Source organism: Mastigoproctus giganteus, chromosome 12, assembly GCF_048544385.1.
Source record: "Mastigoproctus giganteus isolate SK-2022 chromosome 12, ASM4854438v1, whole genome shotgun sequence".
Lineage (NCBI taxonomy): Eukaryota > Metazoa > Arthropoda > Arachnida > Uropygi > Thelyphonidae > Mastigoproctus > Mastigoproctus giganteus.
Genome location: NC_143586.1, coordinates 68,457,249 through 68,478,872, shown reverse-complemented (window position 1 = coordinate 68,478,872; position 21,624 = coordinate 68,457,249). Strand labels below are relative to the sequence as shown.

Genomic DNA, 21,624 nt, shown 5'->3' with positions numbered 1-21,624 from the left:
TGTTCGCTGTTTGGTGACCTGAATATTCAGGAATCATTCTAACCACTTGGTATGTAGCCTCGACCTGTACATTGTCATATTGGTGTCTAGCTTAGTTATTTTGTAGTATATTTGCATAATGAACGTATTCATTTTGATGCTCCATTTCATATATTGGTGCTTCCTTCCTTCCTGGATGGTCACTAGTGCATTTTCACAGGAAGCACTTCCATTTGGATGGCCTTGCCCTTCTGTTGTGGTAGCCATATGGGGAACTACTCCACTTTTTTCCTTGGGAGTCTGTCTCTAACTTTTTGAACATGAGTGGCTTTATCCTACACCACAGTCGATGCAGTATGATTATTACTTCTCTTTGTCATCATCCATCTGTGGAGGCGAACCTGTTTAGCTTCAGCTTACGTCCAGTGATAGTGTTAGTTCGTTGGATTGTTTGTTTGTTAGTCATTTGGTTTTTAGGAGCATTAGCAACTAAGGCCATATTGCCCCTGGGATATGCGGTGGTCATTCCCTGACCTTTCCGCATCCTCCGTATTTGGTGGTGACGGGCTCGAACCTCGGTCTAATCAAGAAGTGTGTGCTACACACACTGCTGCTCCTTCCCACCTGGCTACGGAGGCGCCTAGTTTGTTGGTTGTTGTTGTTGTTGTTGTTGTTTGGTTTTTTTTAGGAGCATTAGCAACTAAGGCCATATTGCTCCAGGATATGCGGTGGTCATTCCTTAACCTTTCCGCATCCTCCGTATTTGGTGGTGACGGGCTCGAACCCCGGTCTAATCAAGAAGCGTGTGCTACGCACTGCTGCTCCTTCCCACCTGGCTACGGAGGCGCCTAGTTTGTTGGATAAACACCAGATGGCACCACTATCTGCCTCAGTCTTCACTTTGACCTTGGATGAGGTAGGTCAAGATGTTTATTATTATTATTATGCTGATCTCCCAGTGTGATGGAGATGCATTCCCTTCGGCTAAAGCGGGACTTGAATCTTGGTCGATGAGGCAGGTAGTCCAGTGTTGTAACCACTGGGCTATGATCTGATTATTAGTAGTAATTCTTCATGTGTTAAGAATCTGCACATGAAGGAACCACTAAGTGGCAGTGATCACAGTGTGCTGATGTGGGATTCACTGAAAGAGTTAACTGCCATCAGGGGGTAAAGGGAAGGGTTTTTGCTTTTGTAAAAGTGACTATGGTGGTCTGAGACAGTTTTTAAGTTCTATACAGAGGGACCAACTGATTACCCACAGAAAATTCTAAATGGGAAGCATTCAAAGTATTAATCTTGGAAGCTACTAGGCTTTTCATACCAAATAAGAAATATTGTTCAAAGTTTAGGCCTAAATGGATTTCAGATGAACTAATGAGATGTGGCAGAGAAGAAAACTGTATGGGATAAATTAACAGGTGACACACAAGCCTATTATTATTATTATTAATAGCCATATGATGCAAGGAAGCCTAAGGCTTATGCTGCGCCAGCCAAAACAAATTCCCAAGTTACCCTGAGAGAGAGAGAGAGAGAGAGAGAGAGAGAGTAAGAAGTTGAAAGGAATCAACAAGAAAGAGAAGAATGATGATATGCAGCTCAGGACACTGGGTGTGCCAAGCCCATACTCACCAGATGTTAGTCCCTGGGGATTATGGTAGATATAAGCTGGTGTGTAATCAAGTCACAAAGGAGGTTATGCAGGCAAAGGCAGATTATGAGAAATCTTTGGCAAAGGATTCAAAGAAGAACAGTAATGAGTTCTTCACTTATGTAAACTCTTGAAGGGAGGGGATGAATCAGATTGGTCACTTAATATCAAGGGTTCAACTGTTGATGATCCTGCTCAGGTAGCTAACAAACTGAATGGTGCATCCGTAGCCAGGTGGGCAGGAGCGGCAGCGCGTAGCACACGCTTCTTGATTAGACTGGGGTTCGAGCCTGTGACCACCATATACAGAGGATGCGGAAAGGTCAGGGAATGACCACCGCATATCCCCAGAGCAATATGGCTTTAGTTGCTAATGCTCCTAAAAACCAAAAAAAAAAAAAAAAAAAACAACAACAATAAACTAAAGTATTTTGAGTATATTTTCTCGGGCATTTATCTGGCTAATTTTACATTAGCCAGATAAATCCTGACATTTCTTGGGAATTTATTACGGCTGGCAGCAGATGACTGACTTTCATTTTACTTTTATTGTACAATAATTCAAGGACAGTAGCTCACGTTCCTATGTGCCACCAGTGATCAAAATAAAATAAACTGAATACTGATAACGTTAACTGAATGCTGAATATTGATAAGCAGTTACCAATCAGAAAACAATATCGAAAAATATTTAGGCGCCCTCTTCAACTGCCGGTTGTAAGCGATGCTTACCTCGCCTATATACTTGCAGTGGCCATGTGTCAGAATATAGCTAGTTCACGATTATTGCTTGTACGTTCTCCTTGATTTTTATAATGATTAGTGAAGAAGAAGAGAATTAGTGACAATTCATATAGTGAATTGGAAACTTCTGGTGAATCCAGTTCTGAAGATTCTTTTTCAGACTTTGATTCAGATAAAGAAGATGGTGATGTCAGTGTTTTAGATGCTAGAGAGTGGTGCAAAATTGACTGCACTAAAGACCCCCCCCCCCCCTGCCACCTCCAAGATTTCCATTTTCTGCTCAGCCAGGTTTGTGCATTGAAAGCAATACAGATGAAATGACTCTCCTAGACTTTTTTGCTTTATTTTTTGATGAAGAACTAATCAATCTAATGTGCTCTGAGACTAATAAATTTGCAGAACAAAGTGGTGCTCGTGGTTCTAGTTGGACTCCAGTGATGCATGCTGAATTGAGAGTATTTTTTGTTCTGAAAATGCTGCAAGGTATTGTGAGAAAGCCTGAAGAATATATGCACTGGTCAAAAAAGCCATTACTTGAGTGAGACACCAATGTTTGGAACTATGCTGGCTGGCTCTTAAACGTTATAAAAAGATAAAACAGTATCTTCATTTCTCAGATAATCAGTCATATGATGCAAATACACACGCAAATTCAAAACTAAACAAGATTCATGATGTCTATTGCTTCTTAGAAAATAAATTTAGAAGTCTCTATGTTCCAAAAAGAGATATAGCAATAGATGAAAGCTTGATGCTGTACAAAGGAAGACTCAGTTGTGTGCAGTACATGCCACTGAAGTGCTCAAGGTTTGGCATAAAATATTATATGCTGTGTGAATCCGAAAGTGGCTATGTTTCGACTTTCATAATATATGTAAGAAAAGGCACAGAAATGGATCCAGACTTTATTGGTCTTCCAATGTCCGCAAGTGGTTTTGACTTTCATAAAGCCTCTGTTAGGAAAAGGATATTGCCTCACAGTGGACAATTATTATACCAGTCCCCAATTAGCTGATATTCTCATCACAAAGAAAACTGATGTTTATGGTACAGTGAGACTAAACAGAAAGGAAATGCCCAAAATGCTGAAGAAGGAAAAGCTGAAAAGGCAAGAGGTTGCTGCTTTTCAAAGAGGGAAAGTCATGGCCTTACGTTGGAAAGATAAAACAGAGGTAGTGTTGTTATCTATGGTCCATAATCCTTCTCAGGAAGAAATAGAAACACTCAAAAGGAGTAGTGAAGAGACCCAAAATAGTTTGTGGCTATAACTTTTCCATGGAAGGTGTAGATAAAGTTGACCAGCATTTGGTGAACTGTCCCCTGCCAAGGAAACAGATTAAAAAATACTACAAGAAGGTTTTCTTTCACCTAATGGACCTAGCTGTGTGGAATTTATTTCTACTGTATAAAGCCATGATTTCAGATGGCCAAAAAACTCTTTCAACTTTGAATTTCAGATTGTACCTGATTGATGAAATTAACAAGAAATATCACCCGCAAATTCCAGCAGTTAGAAAGGGAAGACCGTCCTCAACATGCTACCCAACTCGCTGTTCACCAGGCCATTACCCCATTAATAATCCACCAACTGAGAAGAAGTAGTTTCCAGCTAGAACTTGTTGGGTATGCTCCAAAAAGCGGAACAGAGATGGCAAGAAAATTCAAAAGGAGACACGCTACATGTGTGAAATATGTGAAATTAGTCTTTGCGTCACTCCTTGCTTCAAGACCTACCACACCAAGTAAAATTACTGTTTATTTTTCACGAAATGCCATTTTTTTATGGAATGATTTTTTTTTTTTATGGAATTCAAATTGTCTTTCAGGGAATAAAGTAAGTTTGCTTTTTTTTTTTTTTTTTGTGTTTTTCTATTCCTTTTTTTTAGCACAAGTGATAATTTATTAAAAAATCTGCATAGCTTCCACACTTTTTGGCGTACATGAGATAACTCGGGATAGCCCAAATGGGTTAATTACTCGCATGTATTTTATACTAAAAATTTTATAAAAAACACCAAAAACTATACAGTGAGTATATGCATGATGCATACTTTAGATCTGTAAAATAAAACAAGTCGATCCGTTATGGCACATTTTCAGGAAAAAAATGTTCCGGGAAGGGGTTAAACTGGCAGTGAGCTAAATGATTTTGTAATAACTGAGAGCAAAATAGAGCAGAAATAGTTGAAAATAAACATAAGAAAGGCATTTTGGGTGGATGGGATCTATCCAGTTATATTGAAAGAGGAGGCTGTAAAGGAACTAAGCAAACCCTTAGCCATAATTATGGGAGCTTCCTTGGACTCAGGGGAGGTACCCATGGACTGGTGATGTGCAAATATTGTCTCAATTCACAAAGGAGGATCAAAGTGTGACACAAGTAATTACAGACATGTTAATTTAATGTCTGTTCCGGGAAAATTAATGGAGGCACTGGTTAAAGAAGCACTGCAGGATCATCTAGACAAGACCAGTTATAGTTCAGACACAGCATGAGTTTGTTACTATGATGGATACTATGGATGTAGTCACAAAGAAAGTGGATGCAAAGAATAATTTTGATATGATATACTTGGATCTTACGAAGGCTTTTGATACTGTTACACATGGAAGACTGCTGTACAAATTGGAGCAGTGTGGCATTAAGGGAAAGTTGATGCTATGGATAAAGGGATGGTTGAGTGGGAGAAGACAGAGAGTGGTAATCAGTGGGCACTGCTCTTCATGGACTAATGTTATTAGTGGATTCCCCGGAGTTCAGCATTGGGTCCATTGTTGTTTTCTGTATTTATTAATGATATTGATGAAGATATATCAGGCTTAATGTCTAAGTTTGCAGATGATACAAAGGTTGGCAGGGTTATTAATGACACTAATGACAGTACACTACTGCAAAAGGATCTAGAAAAGTTGAGCAGATGGGATGAGAGGTGGAAAAAGAAGTTTAACATTGACAAATTATGAAGTACTGCATATGTGTAGCAGTAACCCCAGAGTAACATATCAACTGTATGGTACTACACTTAGGATGGTAGAGAATGAAAAGGACCTGTGGATAATTGTGCAGTCAGATAAGAAGTTTTCTGAGCAGTGTAGACGGTCAGCAAGAGTTGGTCATGGTATCTTGTCAGTGATATTCAGGAATTTTTCTAACAGGGATAAAGGAGGTGATTATCCCCTTGTATAAGGCAATGGTCAACTACTCTTGAATATTGTATACAGGTCTGGAGGCCTCATTTTAGGAAGAATGTAGAGCTGCTGGAATGAGTACAGAGAAGGACAACAAGATTAGTGAATGGAACAGAGGGTTGTTCTTATGAAGAAAGGCTTCAATTGTGCAGATTTCGATGTCTGGAGACAAAGTGATCTGATTGAGGGGTATAAGGCTTTGAATGGTTTGAGTAAACTTAATTCTGATGGGATTCTTCCTCTTGCCCAGATTAATTGCCTGAGGGGATGATTAATGTGGGCAAGGGGGATAAATTCAAATTGAGGAAAAATAGTTGCAGAATAGATGTGCGGAAATTTGCCTTGTTGATTGCTGGAACAGACTTCCATCTGTCACTGTAGAAATTCACAGCTTAAATAAATTCAAGGTAGAACTAGACAAACATTTGGAGCGAATGGATGGATGAAATGGGAAGGTTTTTTTTTTTTTTTTATAAGCTTGCTTTCTTGCATCATATGCCTTTGCTAATGCTAATATTGTTATTATTGTTTATTATTATTATTCTTTTTATTTTTATTTTTTTAAATTTTAGTTATTTATATTTTGGCCAGTGCAGCAAAGACCTGTGTCTTCTTTGCACTACATGGCTATTACTGATAATTGAGAATGTGAACTTGCATTGATATAGCAAAAATGTGATTTCCCACATTAAAGTTTTCCACACTGTTTCCTTCGCACCGATTTTGCCCCCTTCGCACAGCAAAAGGTAACTTGAAGTGCATGTCATCTTTTTGGAAATGTGTAATTTCTGATTTCTAATTCATTTCTCACTGTTCTAATTTCATTTTAGCCCATTGCTGTATCTTTATATTATTTTTTTTAGAGTTGAACATTATAACGCTATGAGATTTTACCAAATTTTTAGATATATAAATTATTACAAGCTAAATTCTGGTAAACTTAGGTATAAATGACTACAGCTCCTTTGAAATAATGTAGTACACAAAATATGATTTCAGGAATTCCATAATAGGTTGTTTGCATGGAAGTTACTACGTCTTGTTGAATTTGTGTGGTATTAAACTACACAGCATTATCACGGTGACATTCTAGTAGCAAAAGTTCCCCCTCCCATCATAGTTATTTATGTAGTAGTAATGATTTTTACAGAATGCTGAGTTTCATTTTACTGATTTTGCAGGTCTTGATGCATTTCGACCTCACCTGCTACTGGGTGTTATTGTTCGCCACAGAAGTCGACCAGCTCCAGTTTCTCTGCCTTCTAATCATCAGAGGTAAGTAATTTTCTGTGAATAGTGTACTATAAATATTTTTCGATTTTTCGATTTTTTTTTTTTTTTTTTTTTCCCTATTTTTGCAGAATACTACTGATATAAGATTTAAGGATAACTTTTGTCGACATAAGGAATGATTTGTTTAATATATTGACTACTTTTATCTTGATTATTGGCCAATAATTTTGATATCCAGGAAAAATTCTCTCAGTATGGTCAGAGATGTGGATTTTGAGGAAGCCAGTGTTCTGAGGGAAAAACCAGATTTTGAGGAAACCAATGTTAAATTATATGTAGTCTTGAAGTGCATAATAACCTATCAGAGTATTGTATGCATTATAGTATCATTTATATCTGTATAGTTAACTTTTATTGGAACAAAAAATATATACAGGAAGATTTTGGGGACTATGCAAAGAAACAACGAGACCGCTCCCACTGGTGGCAAGTAGCATGTTGGTTGTCAGCATTTTAACTCATTTGGCTCCAGTGATAATATTCTTGGGACTTGAATTTGATAAAAAGTTGATTTTTCTCAAACACATCCATCAACTCCATACAAAGTGTTTGAGTAGCTTGACTATTTGGCATGCTCTCTCCTCTACATCTTAGGGTGTGGACTGATGCACCTTACTATGCATCTACCATGCACTTGTGCGATCTAAACTAGATTACATGTCCCAGGTATATGCATCAGCCAGAAACAGTGTACTATGTTGGCTGGACTCTGTCCATCATCAGTCTATCCACATTTTTTTTTTTTTTTGGTAGTTATTGGCGCATCGGCTTCTGTGGCCATAGTGCACCTCCCAAGGTTTTTTGCAGTACTTTGATCCAAGCCCGAGGCAGGATTCGAATCCGTGACCTTTGGGTTGCCAGGCAGGCGCTTTACCCACCCAGCTAGCCCGGTCGGCTCTATCCACATTGTTACTGGAGCATTTTGAATATCTCCTGTCAAGAGCCTATATGTTGAAGTAAATGAACCACCTTATCACTTCAATGTAAACAGTTGTCTCTAAAGTATGCTTTCAAACTGAATCCCTGCCAGACCATCCTATGTGGAAATCCATTTTTGAGCTACAATGAAAAAATTTGTACAACACCCATCAAACTGCCAGTTGTTCATTCGATATTCTTGTCCAAGAGCTATTTAGAGAGCTTAATATCATGGTAGATAAGATTGAACAATCACCAAAGCAACCCCTTCCACCTTGGCATGCTTATTTTCCAGCATGGGATTTTTTTACTCTTAAGAACTGGGTAAAGTCTGATACTCCATCATCTATCTACCCGTAGATCTATTCAGTACACTGAGCTGAACTTTTTGACTTCTTGCCAGTGTACACAAATGGCTTGAAGTCAGAATCATATGTAGGATCTGCTGCTGTCTTTCCATTCACTACATTACCTGAGCAGATTCTCCCTTAATGCAGTATTTTCACTGCAGAGTTGGCCTTGGATCACATGAGTATTTTCCCAGAACCTCAGGTATGTGCATCACTGTTTCTGGCTGATACTTCAATGGTTGTACTCTATCCATATTGCTACTGCAGCATTTCAAATATCTCCTGTCCAGAGCCTATATGTTAAAGCAAATGAACCACATCACTTTGATGAAAGCAGTTGTCTCTAAAGTATGCTTTAAAACTGAAATCTCTGCCAAACCATCCTATGTGACATCCATTTTCGAGCAACGATGGGGAAATTTGTACAACACATGTCAGACTGCTATTCGTCCGTTCAGTATTCTTGTCTAAGAGCTACTCAGAGAGCTTAATATCATGGTAGACAAGGTTGCGCAATCACCAAAGCAACCCCTTCCACCCTGGCATGCTCACTTTCCAGCATGTGATTTTTCTGTTAAAAACTGGTAATAGCCCAGTGGTTAAGCCACTGGACTACCATATATGCAACTCCATCATCTGTCTGCCTGCAGCTCTATTCAGTACACCGAGTTGAACTTTCTGACTTCTTGCCAGTTTACACAGATGGCTAGAAGTCAGAATCATATGTATGATATGCTGCTGTTTTTCTATTCACTACATTACCTAAGCAGATTCTCCCTGCTCAGAGAAAATAAGGGGGATATGGCAGAACCTCAGCACCAATGGCAGTGATCACTGGCTGCACAGTATTAGCCATATGTGGCCCGGCATTGTCTTAACAGAGAAACCACTTCACACTGGAACGTTCTTGATGTTTCTCACAAATTGCATGGCGAAGTTTGACTCTCAGAACCTTCCTTATTGATAGTTGTTCCACGAGGCACAGAACGTGTAACAAGAATGCCTTTTATGTCAAAACACAGAAGAACCATTTGTTTGTCAGCCAAATGAGAAGCTCGAAATTTCTTAGGTCTTGGTGAATCAGAATGGTTCCACTCACTCGACTGTTTTTTAGACTCTGGATCATAGTGAAAAACCCAAGTTTCGTCACAAGTCACTATTCAATTTAAGAAGTTTTGATCCTGTGTTTCTAGACAATCAATCATTTCTTTGCACAAGTCTACTGTTTGTTGTTTTTGTTCTTAAGCCAAATTGTGTGAAATCCACCTGGCACAGATTTGCTACATTTTCAGGTGATCTTTCATAATATTGTGAGAACTACTGTACAAAATGGAAATTCTAATAGCTAATTCGTGAATTGTAATTCTCCTATCTTCATCCAAGATATCCTGGGCTTTTATGATTTGTTCAGGATCTGTTGAGTAGGAAGGGTGACCAGGTCTTGGGTCATCTGCAACAGACTCATGGCTTTCACTGAATCACTTGTCATTTAATTATGGCCATCCTACCAAGACACTCCTTACCATACACTTCATTCATATCTTTAACTGTTTCCAATGCATCCCCCCCTCCCCCATACTTCTCCTTCAACCCATGCACGGTACTAAGTACTATTGGTTTTGATACCTTTCGTGTTTGGGGGTGTCATAAAAAAAAAAAAAAAAAAAAAGCCCCATCTGACACAATAACGAATCACATACTGCTGTTCAATCTGTATGTTCGACATGATACTTGCTTCAAAATGATTGTCAGTGACTTGCGGCTAAAAAACTCTTCACGCAACACTAGCTCGACAAGTACTGGCATGTCTACACAGAGTCTGCTCAGTAGCGATCAAGGAGAGCACCTCTAGTGGCAGTTATGGAAAGTTTGCGAGGTAAACATAAAATCTTGCACCAGTCCAAGAATTAAATGATCACGCCTCATGTAAACTGGAGCAATTTGGGATTAATGGCAGGATCTCTTATTGGATCATTGACTAGCTAAAAGATAAGAGTCAGAGAGTAGTCATAAATGGACATACCTCACAATGGAGTACTGTAGCAAGTGCAGTCTCTCAGGGATCTGAGTTGGGGGTCACTTCTGTTTCTTATCAATAATCAGTGGGTGGTTGATTGCTGGAACAAACTTCCATCTGTCGTTGTAGAAGTTGATAGCTTAAATAGGTTCAAGGCAGAACTGGACAAACATTTGGAGCAAGTGGATGGGTGAAATGGGAAGGGTGTGTGTGTGTGTGTGTGTGTGTGTTTTGACTGATGCTATATAAGCTTGCTTTCTTGCATCATGTGCATTTGCTAATGCTAATCTTCCTTAATGATGTTGATGCAGGAGTGCAGGGGAAGTTGATATTAGTTGTGGCAAATGATGCAAGAAAGCAAGCCCATATGGCAAAAGAAAACTTCCCTATTCATCTCTCCATTCCCTCTAGTAATATATTTAATTCTTCCTTAAATTTATGCAAACTGCTCATATACACTACACCAGATGGTAGTTTCTCTAACAATCAACTAATCTCCAACTGAAAGCAGTTTTTTGCATCTTTGCTGCAGCCATCCTTTTTCATTTGAAGTTTGTGTTGTTCCCTTATGTGTTTTGTCTGAGAAAGAATAAGTATGCTGTCAGAATTTAGTGTACTCAATCCATTTAAAGCCTTACACACTTTACGTCTCCTCACAAGTGCCTAGTTTCCAAGCACTACAGTTTGCAGAATTGAAGTTTTTTGTGGTAAGAGTACCCTTTTGTGTACTTGAATAATTGCTTGCATGTACATCAAATTTATTTACTATGCTAGGAGCATAGTAAATAAATTTGATGAATTTGTAGTGCTGGTCAAGATGTCAAAGGCAGATATTGTTGGAAAGCTACTGAGTTTTTTGTTCCAACTAAGAAATATTGTTCAAGATTTAGGCCTAAATGGAGGTCAGTGAATTAATGAGACTTGTGGCAGAGGAGAAAAATGCATGGAATGTATACAAATTATCAGGTGACATAGAAGCCTATGGTAGATATAAGCTAGCCTGTAATCGAGTCACAAAGTAGGTTAGGCAAGCGAAGTAAAATTATGAGAAATAATTGGCAAAGGATGCAAAGAAGAACAACAGAGATTTCTTTACGTGTGTAAACTCTTGAAGGAAGGGGATGAATCAGATTGGTCCAATTGATATCGATGGTTCAACTGTTGATGATCCTGCTCAGATAGCTGACAAACTGAATGAGTATTTTGCATCTACATTCACACATGAGGAATTCTGTAGGGAAGTGGAGGACAGAAGCTTATTAAACTGTAACAGGGAGCTAAATGATTTCATAACAACTGAGAGCAAAGTGGAGTAGAAATTGTTAAAGTTAAACATAAGAAAGGCAACTTTCTTATGTTTAAATTGGATCTATCCAGTTATATTAAGGGAGGCAGCAATGGAAGTTAACAGACACTTAGCCATAATTATGAGAGCATCCTTGGAGAGATCCTTACGGATTGGAGATGTGCAAGTATATCTCCTATTCACAAAGGGGGATCAAAGGGTGACACGAGTAATTACAGATCTGTTAGTTTAACTTCTGTTTTGGGGAAAATAATGTAATCGCTGGTTAAAGAAGCATTGCAGGATCATCAAAACAAGATTCCAGTAATAATGCAGACACAGCATGGGTTTGTTATAGGAAAGTTTTGTCTGACCAATTTGATTGGTTATTATAATGTTGGTTACAAAGGAACTGGATGCAAAAAATAATATTGATATCACATACTTCGATTTCAGGAACGTTTTTGATACTGTTGCACTTGGAAAACTACTGTAAAAATTGGAGCAGTATGGCATTAAGGGCAAGTTGCTACAATGGATAAAAGGAAGGTAGGTTTCCAGGAGAAGACAGAGAGTGGATCAGTGTTGGGCCCATCGTTGTTTTGTATATATTTATCAATGAAATTGTTGGAGATATGTCAGGCTTAATGTTGAAGTTTGAAGATGATACAAAGGTTGGCAGGGTTGTTAGTGGCAGTATACCACTGCAACAGGATCTAGAACAGTTGAGCATATGGGCTGAGAAGTGGCAACTGAAGTTTAACATTGACAAAAGCAACATATTGCATATGGGTAGAAGTAACTTTAGAAAATTGTACCAACTGTATGATGCTACACTCAGGGTAATGGAGGTTGAAATGACCTGTGGGGTAATTGTGTAATTAGATATGACATTTTCTGAGCAGTTAAGACAGGTTGCCAGAGCAGCTCATGAGGTCTTGTCATAGATATACAGGAATTTTGCTAGCTGGTGATTACCCCTTTGTTTAAGACAGTGGTCAGGACACACCTTGAGTACTGCATGCAGATCTGGAGGCCTCATTTTAGGAAAAATATATAGAATTACTGGAGCGAGTACAGAGGAGGACAACAAGATTGGTGAGGGGAACAAAGGGGGTGCTCTTACCAAGAAAGGCTTAATTATTGCAAATTGCAGCATATGTAGATTAGGCCCCTGCAAGGGGATCTGATGGAGGTGTATAAGGATTTGAATGGTTTGAGCAGGCTTACTGCTGATGGGATTCTTCCTCTTGCTCAGATTATGAACCTGAGGGGGCATAAACTCAAATTTAGGAAAGACAGTTGTAGAATAGATGTGCAGAAGTTTTCCTTTAGCTAGTTGATTGCTGGACCAGACCTCCATATGTTGTAATGGAGGTCAACAACTTAAATAAATTCAAGGCAGGACTAGATAAATATTTGGAGTGAGTAGATGGGTGAAATGAAAAGTTTTTTCTTTCTTTCTTTTTTTTTTTTTTTTTTTTTTTTTTGGTTGATGCTATATAAGCTTGTTCTCTTGCATCATATGCCTCTACTAATGCTGTTGTTAACTGAGAGTCATGAAATTTCATATTAACCTTTAGAAAGCTAAGTCAAGCCATCCCATTGGACAAATAAAACTCCTGCAATTATTAATTTTTTTTTTCATGGATATCACATAGGCTATGTTTATATTGTGTATTGTGGCTGAAGCATTTGATGTTATGTTCATTGACAAATAAAAATCTGGCAATTATTAATATTTTCAGGCATATCACATATGCTATGCTTATATTATATATTGCAGCTGAAGCACTCAATGTTATGTTTGTTGCCAAGTTTCCATTGGAGGAATGAATAGGCAATAGAGTGTTTTTGGTTCACTCATACGAAACCTGTTGCTTTTCAAGAGCTGAATTTTGTTATCACTTTACCAAATATATGAATTATGATATATATATATATATATATTTTTTTTTTTTTTTTGTTATTATACTAATCACAGCAGAAATGAAAAATATGTGTTATCTTTAAATTATTAAAATGCATAAATAAATAAGAAAAGTATATTACAAATGTGTTGACAGTATACTACTATCAGAGAAGTACGTGTTACTGTTTAATTTATTAAATCACATAGCATAAAATGTTTTTTTTTTTTTTTTTTTTTTTTTTATGTGAACCCCAAACACGAGAGGTATTAGAACCTGTAGTACTGTGCTTGGGTTGGAGGTTGAGAAGATGAAAGAAGATATTTGTTGACATTGGACTTGAACTTCTGTAGATTGTAATTTTCAGGAAATACGTATGAAGGAAGGTTGTTCCAGAAAACGGCAGTTGAATGAATAAATGAGGAAGATGAAAAGTTGGTTCTGTGGGTTTGAAGTTGGACAGTAAATGGATGTTGGCTGGTGGCAGCACGTGTTCGGACTGTTTTGAAAGAGAGAGCAGGAATTATAGAAGCCAGTTCAGAAGAACAGTGCCCATGGAAGTATCTGTAGAAGAGGCATGCAGCAGAAACAGTACGTCTATGAGAAAGCGAGTGGAGAGACTCTGTTAGAGATGAATCATTAATTAACCTAACTGCCCTCTTCTGAATGGAATCAAGAAACCTGAGAGAGGTTTTGGGAGCACCACCCCAGATGTGGGAACAATATTCCATGGCAGGGCTGATTTGCGATTTATAGAGTGAACAGCTGTTTGGAAGAAAAGTAACGCTGAGAGCGAAAGAGAAAACCAAGTTTTTTAGATGCAGAGGAAGCAATATTTGTAATATGCTTGTGCCAAGAGAGATTAGAAGTCAGGGTAATCCCCAAAAGAGATATATCATTTTGCCTAGAAATCGGAGTGTCACTAAAGATAAGCATAGGAGCAGAAGAATCCTTTTTGCGAGATATAAGACAAGACTGAGTTTTAGAAGGGTTGAAATCAATTAAGTTGTCTTTGCCCCACTGGAGAATTACCTGAAGATCGGCATTTAAGGAATTGGTAGCAGATTTTCGAGAAGTTGAAGCTGATTGAGCAGGACAAGGTTTCTCAAAATGGAAAGTGGAATGCAATGTGCTATCATCGGCAAAACTATGGATAGGATTTCCAGTCAATGGAAGAAGGTCATTAACATACAAGAGGAAAAGAGTGGGGGAAAGAACTGAACCTTGGGGGGACACCGGCATTAGAAGAACAGTGCCCACCGGCATTAGTGGAGAAGTTAGAAGACAGAGAGCCATCTACCATCACCCTCAGTGAGCGATCAGAGAGAAAACTGGATAACCAATTACTAAAATCAGTTGGCAAACCATAAGATGGAAGTTTGTTTAGAAGATCTTTATGCCAAACACGATCAAAAGCCTTTGAGATGTCAAGAGCAACTACTTGTGTTTCACCGAACCTTTCCATTGAATTAGTCCATAAATGGGTAACATAAGCCAGAATATCACCAGTGGATCGACACTGATGGAATCCATACTGGCGATCGTTGATCAGACGGAAGGTTTCTAGGTAATTTAAGAGTTGGTGGTTAATTGATTTCTCCATTACTTTAGAAAGAGTAGAAGTAATTGCAATGGGACGATAATTGGATGGGAGGGATTTGTCACCCTTTTTAGGAACTGGCTGGATATGAGCAAATTTCCAAGTGGAAGGAAAAACACCTTTGGAATAAGAAAGTGAAAAAAGGCGGCAAAGAATAGGATTAAGTTCAGGAGCACAGGTTTTGAGAACAAGTGGAGAAATACCATCAGTACCTGGAGCTCTCTTAGCATCAAGATTCATCAAAATCCTTCTGATATCCTTTTGACGGAAGACCACAGGAGGCATTGAATGGAGCGTGTTGGGAATGGTGGGAGGTGTTTTACCAAGATTATTAATACATGAGTTGGAAGAAAAATGGGATGTTAGCAGGTCAGCTTTATCCTTGGCTGAAGTGACAACAGAACCATCTGGTTTGGGCAGAGGTGGGAGCAGAGATGGGCAAAAGTTGCGGCCAATAGCTTTGGCAAAAGACCAGAATGCTCGGCTACCATCAGGGCAAGAAGCAAGTTTTCTACTCTTAGCCTGTTCAAACTCAAGTTTGGACTGATTAATAACTGCTTTACAATTGTTGCGAGCTTTGGTTTAGGCAGAAAATGAAACTGAAGAATTAGAAAGAAGCCAATTACGATATGCAAAATTCTTCTCTTGAACAGCCTTAGCACATTTATTGGAAAACCAAGGTTTAGATAAAGGACGAGATTTTAAAGTGAAGTGTGGGATAAAGGATTCTATTCCTGCAAGAATAATTTCACTGACACGATCTGAGCAAACGTTGACATCAGAAGTTTTGAAACAGTAATCCGACCAAGGAAAAGAAGTCTCGCAGGTCATCTCATTTTGCATTCTTGTAATGCCAAACAACACGAGGTTGGGAATAGCCATGAGATAAAGGTTCCATTGGAGAAGAGGCAATCACCATGTTATGATCTGAAGTGCCTAAAGGACCTCTCACTTCGACCGTGTACTTATAAGGGTTGTTTGTGAGAAAAAGATCAAGCGTATTAACTGTATGATTAGGATTGTCCAGTATTCTTGTAGGTAAATGAACAATCTGTATTAGGTCATTGGTAATTGCAAAAGCCTCAGCATCTCGACCTGCTGGGTCAGTGTGACTAGAAAACGGAAGCCAGCTGGAGTTGTGAACAATAAAATCACCAAGGAAAATTACCTCACTGTTAGGAAAGTTGGACTGGAGAAAGTCAAGTTGCAAAGAGAGGAAGTCAAAGAGTTCCAAGTGATTAGTGGAGTTGGGAGAACGGTAGAGACAACAGATGAATTTGACACAATGAGGTAGAGAGATTTTAAGCCAGAGAAGATCAAAGAGAGGAGATTCCAGATTGCCAAGTCTCTGACAGGGAATATCAGAACGGACATATGCACAAGCGCCACCTTTGAGGCAAAAGGAATCATACAGTGAATAATTTGGGCATCTGAGATGAGCAGTAGTTGAATCAACCGATAACTGAGATTCTGTCAGAAAAATACATGGGGTTTGGCAGACTGCAAGTGGAAATGGACATCGTTGAGATTAGAATTGAGACCACGTATATTTGTGAAATGAATTAGGAAGTGCTTGGGAGGTTTAGATCTTTTCACAGATAAGCTTGCTCTATTAGTTTGACAATTCATGGTGTATTCAATAGTAAGAAAAAGTGGGTGGGACATGCTGTATGGAAGTAATGAAATTTTTGGATATGGTGTACACGTGGTAAGAATATACCCAGATCCTTGACATAACGGGGCCTCGACAATGCTCTCCGCATACACACTACTCGGACTCCCTCCAGTCACTATCTGGCAGGATAGAGGTAGCAAGATTATACACTAGCTGATCCGGAAGCCTCCTAGAGAGTTACCAAAAGGTTTGGTCCGGTGTACTAACTAGCGGCCGGCCCACGAACACCGTTTTAGAGCTGTGCCCTCGAAATGTAAGGAATATTGGATCTCGCCACGACGTTCATCATAACCTCAAAAGTCATCAATCATACTGCATGATGGAAGAGATTGGGAAGGGTTCACCGGAACTTAGCTCTAGAGACTAAATATGGGTTCCACCACTTCAAGCCTCCAATAAGCGCAAAGTGGTGGTATTTCACCGGTTGATGAGAGTCATCTACCACCTAGTACTGCCTGGTAACATAGAGGGGCGGCGTTCCTCCATGTGGTGTGGGCGCCACCCCTCGACCCCTGCTTACGTTGGTTCACACCTGGGTGGTCACCCACTATGTAATTGTGCATGGAGGTTATACCCAGGATTACTAACAGTCCCACCATCGTGAAGGTGCAAGCAGAGGATTTGGCTGTCACAGACCATCCGGACTTCGCCGAAATTGAGTCCACTTGACTTGAGTGTCACCCGAATATCAGTTCCATCAGCGTTTTAGACTCCCAGGTAGCAAGTATAGCTTGTCTGGCATATCTGAGAGAATGTCTGTGACAACCTCAAGGATGTGTTTAGCATTTTGATTTTCTGGAGGAAATAAGTAAAGTACATTACTAAATTTGAATGTATATCATGTTGGGCTATGCACAGTGAAGTGAAAACAGTTACTTTTAGTATTAGTATTAGTAGTGGCAGATTATGCAAGAAATCAGGCTTATAGAGTACTTACCAAAAAAAAATTTAAAAATTATTCCACATCACCCATCCATCCCTTCCTTTTTCCAACAGTCAAACACCTGCTGGCTGAAGACAAGCTTCCATACATGTAGACTGCAACCATCCTTGCTTTGTTTCAATTTGTGCCCCCTTAAGTGTGTCATCTCAACAAGCGGAAGAATCCTATCAGAATTGAGCTTACTGTAATGCACGACAAATGTCTTTTAGTATCATTTCAGATCTACAACAACCTCTCTCTCTCTCTAAATAGCATAATAGGTAAAAAAGCAAATCTCTGAATTCTTTTTCTATTTAAAACAAATAAAAATGTGTGATCGTTTCTAACTGCTCACCATGCAGTTATCATAAATGACTCGATTAATTTGGGAGGTGCAATATGGCCTCAGTAACCCTTGCGCCAGAAAACACCACCACAACAACAAACAGTTGAGCTTACTCAATCCAGTCAAAGCCTTAAACACGTCGATCAGACCTCCTCGCAAGGGCCTAGTCTCCAGATCCTGCAATTTGCAGAACTGTAGCCTTTCTTGGTAAGGACATCCTTTTGTTGTTCCCTTCACCAGTCGCCTTTCCCTTTCCTATCCCCATTCCAGCAGATCTACACCCTTCCTAAAATGAAGCCTCCAAACCTGTATACAGTACCCAAGGTGTGGCCTAATAATGGCCCCTTGTACAAAGAGATGATCACCTCCTTATCCCTGCTAGCAAAGTTCCTGACAAAATCCCACGAGCTTCCCTAGAAACCTGTCTACATTGCTCAGAGAACTTCATATCTGACTGCACAATAACTCCCAGGTCTTTTCAATTTTCCACTACGCTGAGTGTGGTACCACATTGTTGGTATGTTAATTTGAGATTACTCTTACCCATTTATCAATGTTAAACTTTAGCTGCTATTTCTTAGCCCATCAGCCTAAATTTTCTAGACCTTGATGCAGTAGTTTACCTTGATTACTGTCAGTAACCACCCTGCCAACCTTTGTCTGCAAACTTAGGCATTTTTATTTTATTTTATAAATTATTAGTAATTAATTAGTAATTAACTGACAAAAGTTAATTATTTATTTACTTTTCACTTCTGTTAAGTTCTCATGAAGTTCACCTATAGGCAGCAAGTCCAGCTAAATTCAGTGCAGAATTTGATGGTTACCATTTAGGAAAAGGAATAATATGCATAACTGATTTATTGTACCTTTTTTTTTTTTTTGCTGATGCAAAAAGAGCCTATTTCCTAAATACTAATAGTGCTTTAAATTCAAAGGTTATGTGTTTTTTATCCAAAATATCTTTATAAAATGTTGAGCCGACCGGGCTAGCCGAGTGGGTAAAGTACCTGCCCGGCAACCCAAAGGTCGCGGGTTCGATTCCCGCCTCGGGCTTGGATCAAAGTACTGCAAAAACCTTGGGAGGTGCAATATGGCCACAGAAGCCGATGCGCCAACAACTACCAAATCAAATCAAAAAAATCAAATAAAATGTTGACTTCTGGTTTAATCACTGTATATCTGAAATCATCTTATTGCAAAATACTATTTTGTTAAGAAGCAACTTTATATTTATCTTAATTTTTTTGTTTGTTTATTTTATAGTTCCAATATATCTGAAGAAAATCCTGATCCATATGAACGGTCATATACGCCACCTCTAGAAAATTTGCCAGCTCATGTATCCTTACAACAATTGTCACAACAGCCTTCCATTCCTGTTTATAACCCAGCCAAAGAGTTAAGGACAAATTCTTTAAAGTCTTCAAACCAGTCTGTGTCTAGTAGTATAACAGAAGCATCATCATTGTCAAACGTAACAAGAGTTAGTGATATCGATGATCCTTATGAGCCATCATACACACCTCCTTTGGAGAAGATGCCCAAAATTGAGAGTATTAGCTCACCTGATGTGATAGAAATGTCAGTTGATGAAGATGATGGTGATAAACCATATGACCCTGAAGAATGTGAAAGAAACCTTCAAACATTTAGAGAAAACAATTTGCCAAAAACTGGTGTTTCACCTTTACTTACTTCTGATGGGATGGGTAACCTGATTGAACAAATTTCTAAGTGTTCTAATCCAACAGAATTTACTTCTTCAGTTCTGGTTTCAATTGCATCTACACCAGATTTAGAACAACAGAAACATCTTTTAATGGAACTTACACAAAAAGTTGAAGAAAAGAAGTGGTCTATTGAACAACAGCGTCTTCAGACTCTAAGTACTGCTGGAAAGGGAATTACATGTGGGCAAGGTATGCTTACTTCCTTAACTACTGCACTGAATGATTTTACTGCAGCTAGTAAAAAGTTTGAATTACTGGAAACAACTGAGCCAACTTTTGCATCAGATTCACCACAATCGCCTATAAATTTCATTATTCCTGGACTTGGTGATCCACCTGTGACTGAATCTAATAATGAAAACTTTTATCCTTCACAAAAATCTGGTGTAATTGATCTTCCACAGAGTATACAGAATATTTTAAATTCAGTAAAACAGAAATCTTCTGCGCAAGTAAATGATAAAAAATCTTTAGAAGAAAATATTTTATTACAGGGTAATAACGATAGTAGTGGAGTAAGCAATGAAAACATCTCATCGTCATCATCATCCTGTGGAAAGAAAAGTATTTTGGAGGATCCTATTGTAAAACATTTTGCACAGGTTCCAACAGAACTAGTTGGGCATAACAAGGAAATGCCATATTCTCTAAACAGTCCTATGGTATTTTCTGAGTATGAATTAACACCACAAGGCATATCTGTAGTAAATAGTTCAGAAGTGAGTTCTACAACAGGTAATTATAAACAGCAGGATCCACGACTAAGAGAGGACCCACGATTAAGGTGCAAAATTTCTCAAATAGAGCCATTGCCATTGTTAGCTGAAGAATATGGACACACAGCTAAAAGCTCTCTTAGCAGTATGTCTGCATCTGAATTGATTGAACGTGCTCAGAAGGAACTTGAAGAACTAGAAGGTAGAGAGTGTAGCCCAGCTCTGTGGCCGCAGCAAGAAAACTTAAGTGTTCCACCACCAACAACTAAAACATTATCACCTGGAGACCCTATGTTATTTCATGGAAATCCATGGGATGTTTCAAAGGAGCCCCCTCCACCTGGAATTGATCTTGATGATATGATGTATCCTTCATTAAGTAATACTTCAGGTGTGTTAAGACAAGAAGCTCCTCCTCCTCCTCCTTCAGTTGGCTGTCAGAGTTCATCAAGTTATGGTGTGCCATCTGCAACAACTGTTGTGCCTGAAGCAAGTTATATGCAGAGTAGTACTATTGCATATTTAAATACGCCTCCTCCACATCTACCTCCTGCAACCAACATCTTTGCACCTCAGCCACTGCCACCCCCACCACCACCACATCCACCACCACCACCTCCTCCTCCTCCTCCCTCTTCACATAATATACACCCAGATGAATGGGGACATTGGCCTCCTAATGAACAGCAAACAGATGATTTGGGGTGGCAAAACAGTCATCCTTACCGTGGACGTGTGAGGTGGAATCAGAAAGGTGTGTGGGGAAGGTTTAAAGGGTCATCAAACTGGGGGCAAAGACCAGACTGGAAGCATCATCAGAGGTGGGAAGGAAGACATGAGTGGAACAGATATAAGCTTGATAAAAGACGAGATTACAGGGGTAGAAAGTTTTGGAGACGTGAACACGAATGAGTGAATAAAAATGTGCGTATACTTGGTCTGTAAAAATATTTTTAATTATGAAAAACTTTTTTTCTTCACAGCGTTTAGTGTACGGTTCATCTGATCAGATTGGACTCGGAAAGAACCAAATTAATCTTTTACCTTTTGTAAAGTGTAGAATTTACTCCAGCATCTGGACCACAGTAGCATTTATGTACATTTTTTTTTTTTTTTTTTTTTTCGTTTAATATGGTTTATTTCATAACTGTGGAACTTTTTATGAAACTGTTGTATTATATGTTTAAATTTGATTATGACCTTTTAAGTTTATATTTAAAAGAAACTGCTGTTTGAGAACTGTGTATGTACATGTATGTATGCACAGATGCAGAGACATTGCAGAGAACTGTA

General features: G+C 38.8%; 1 protein-coding gene across 5 annotated transcripts in view; it reads left to right on the top strand.

Moving 5' to 3' along the window:
* pps (protein partner of snf) overlaps positions 1-21,406 on the top strand; it is a 656,065-nt gene extending 634,659 nt beyond the window's left edge. For all 5 annotated transcript variants that reach the window (XM_090386465.1, XM_090386467.1, XM_090386466.1 and 2 more), the window contains 2 exons: positions 6,748-6,841; positions 19,149-21,406. In XM_090386465.1, coding sequence (XP_090242591.1) covers positions 6,748-6,841; positions 19,149-21,243 — 2,189 coding nt within the window. In that variant the 3' untranslated portion in view covers positions 21,244-21,406. The remainder of the gene's footprint in view (positions 1-6,747; positions 6,842-19,148) is intronic.
* The last annotated feature ends 218 nt before the right edge of the window (positions 21,407-21,624 follow it).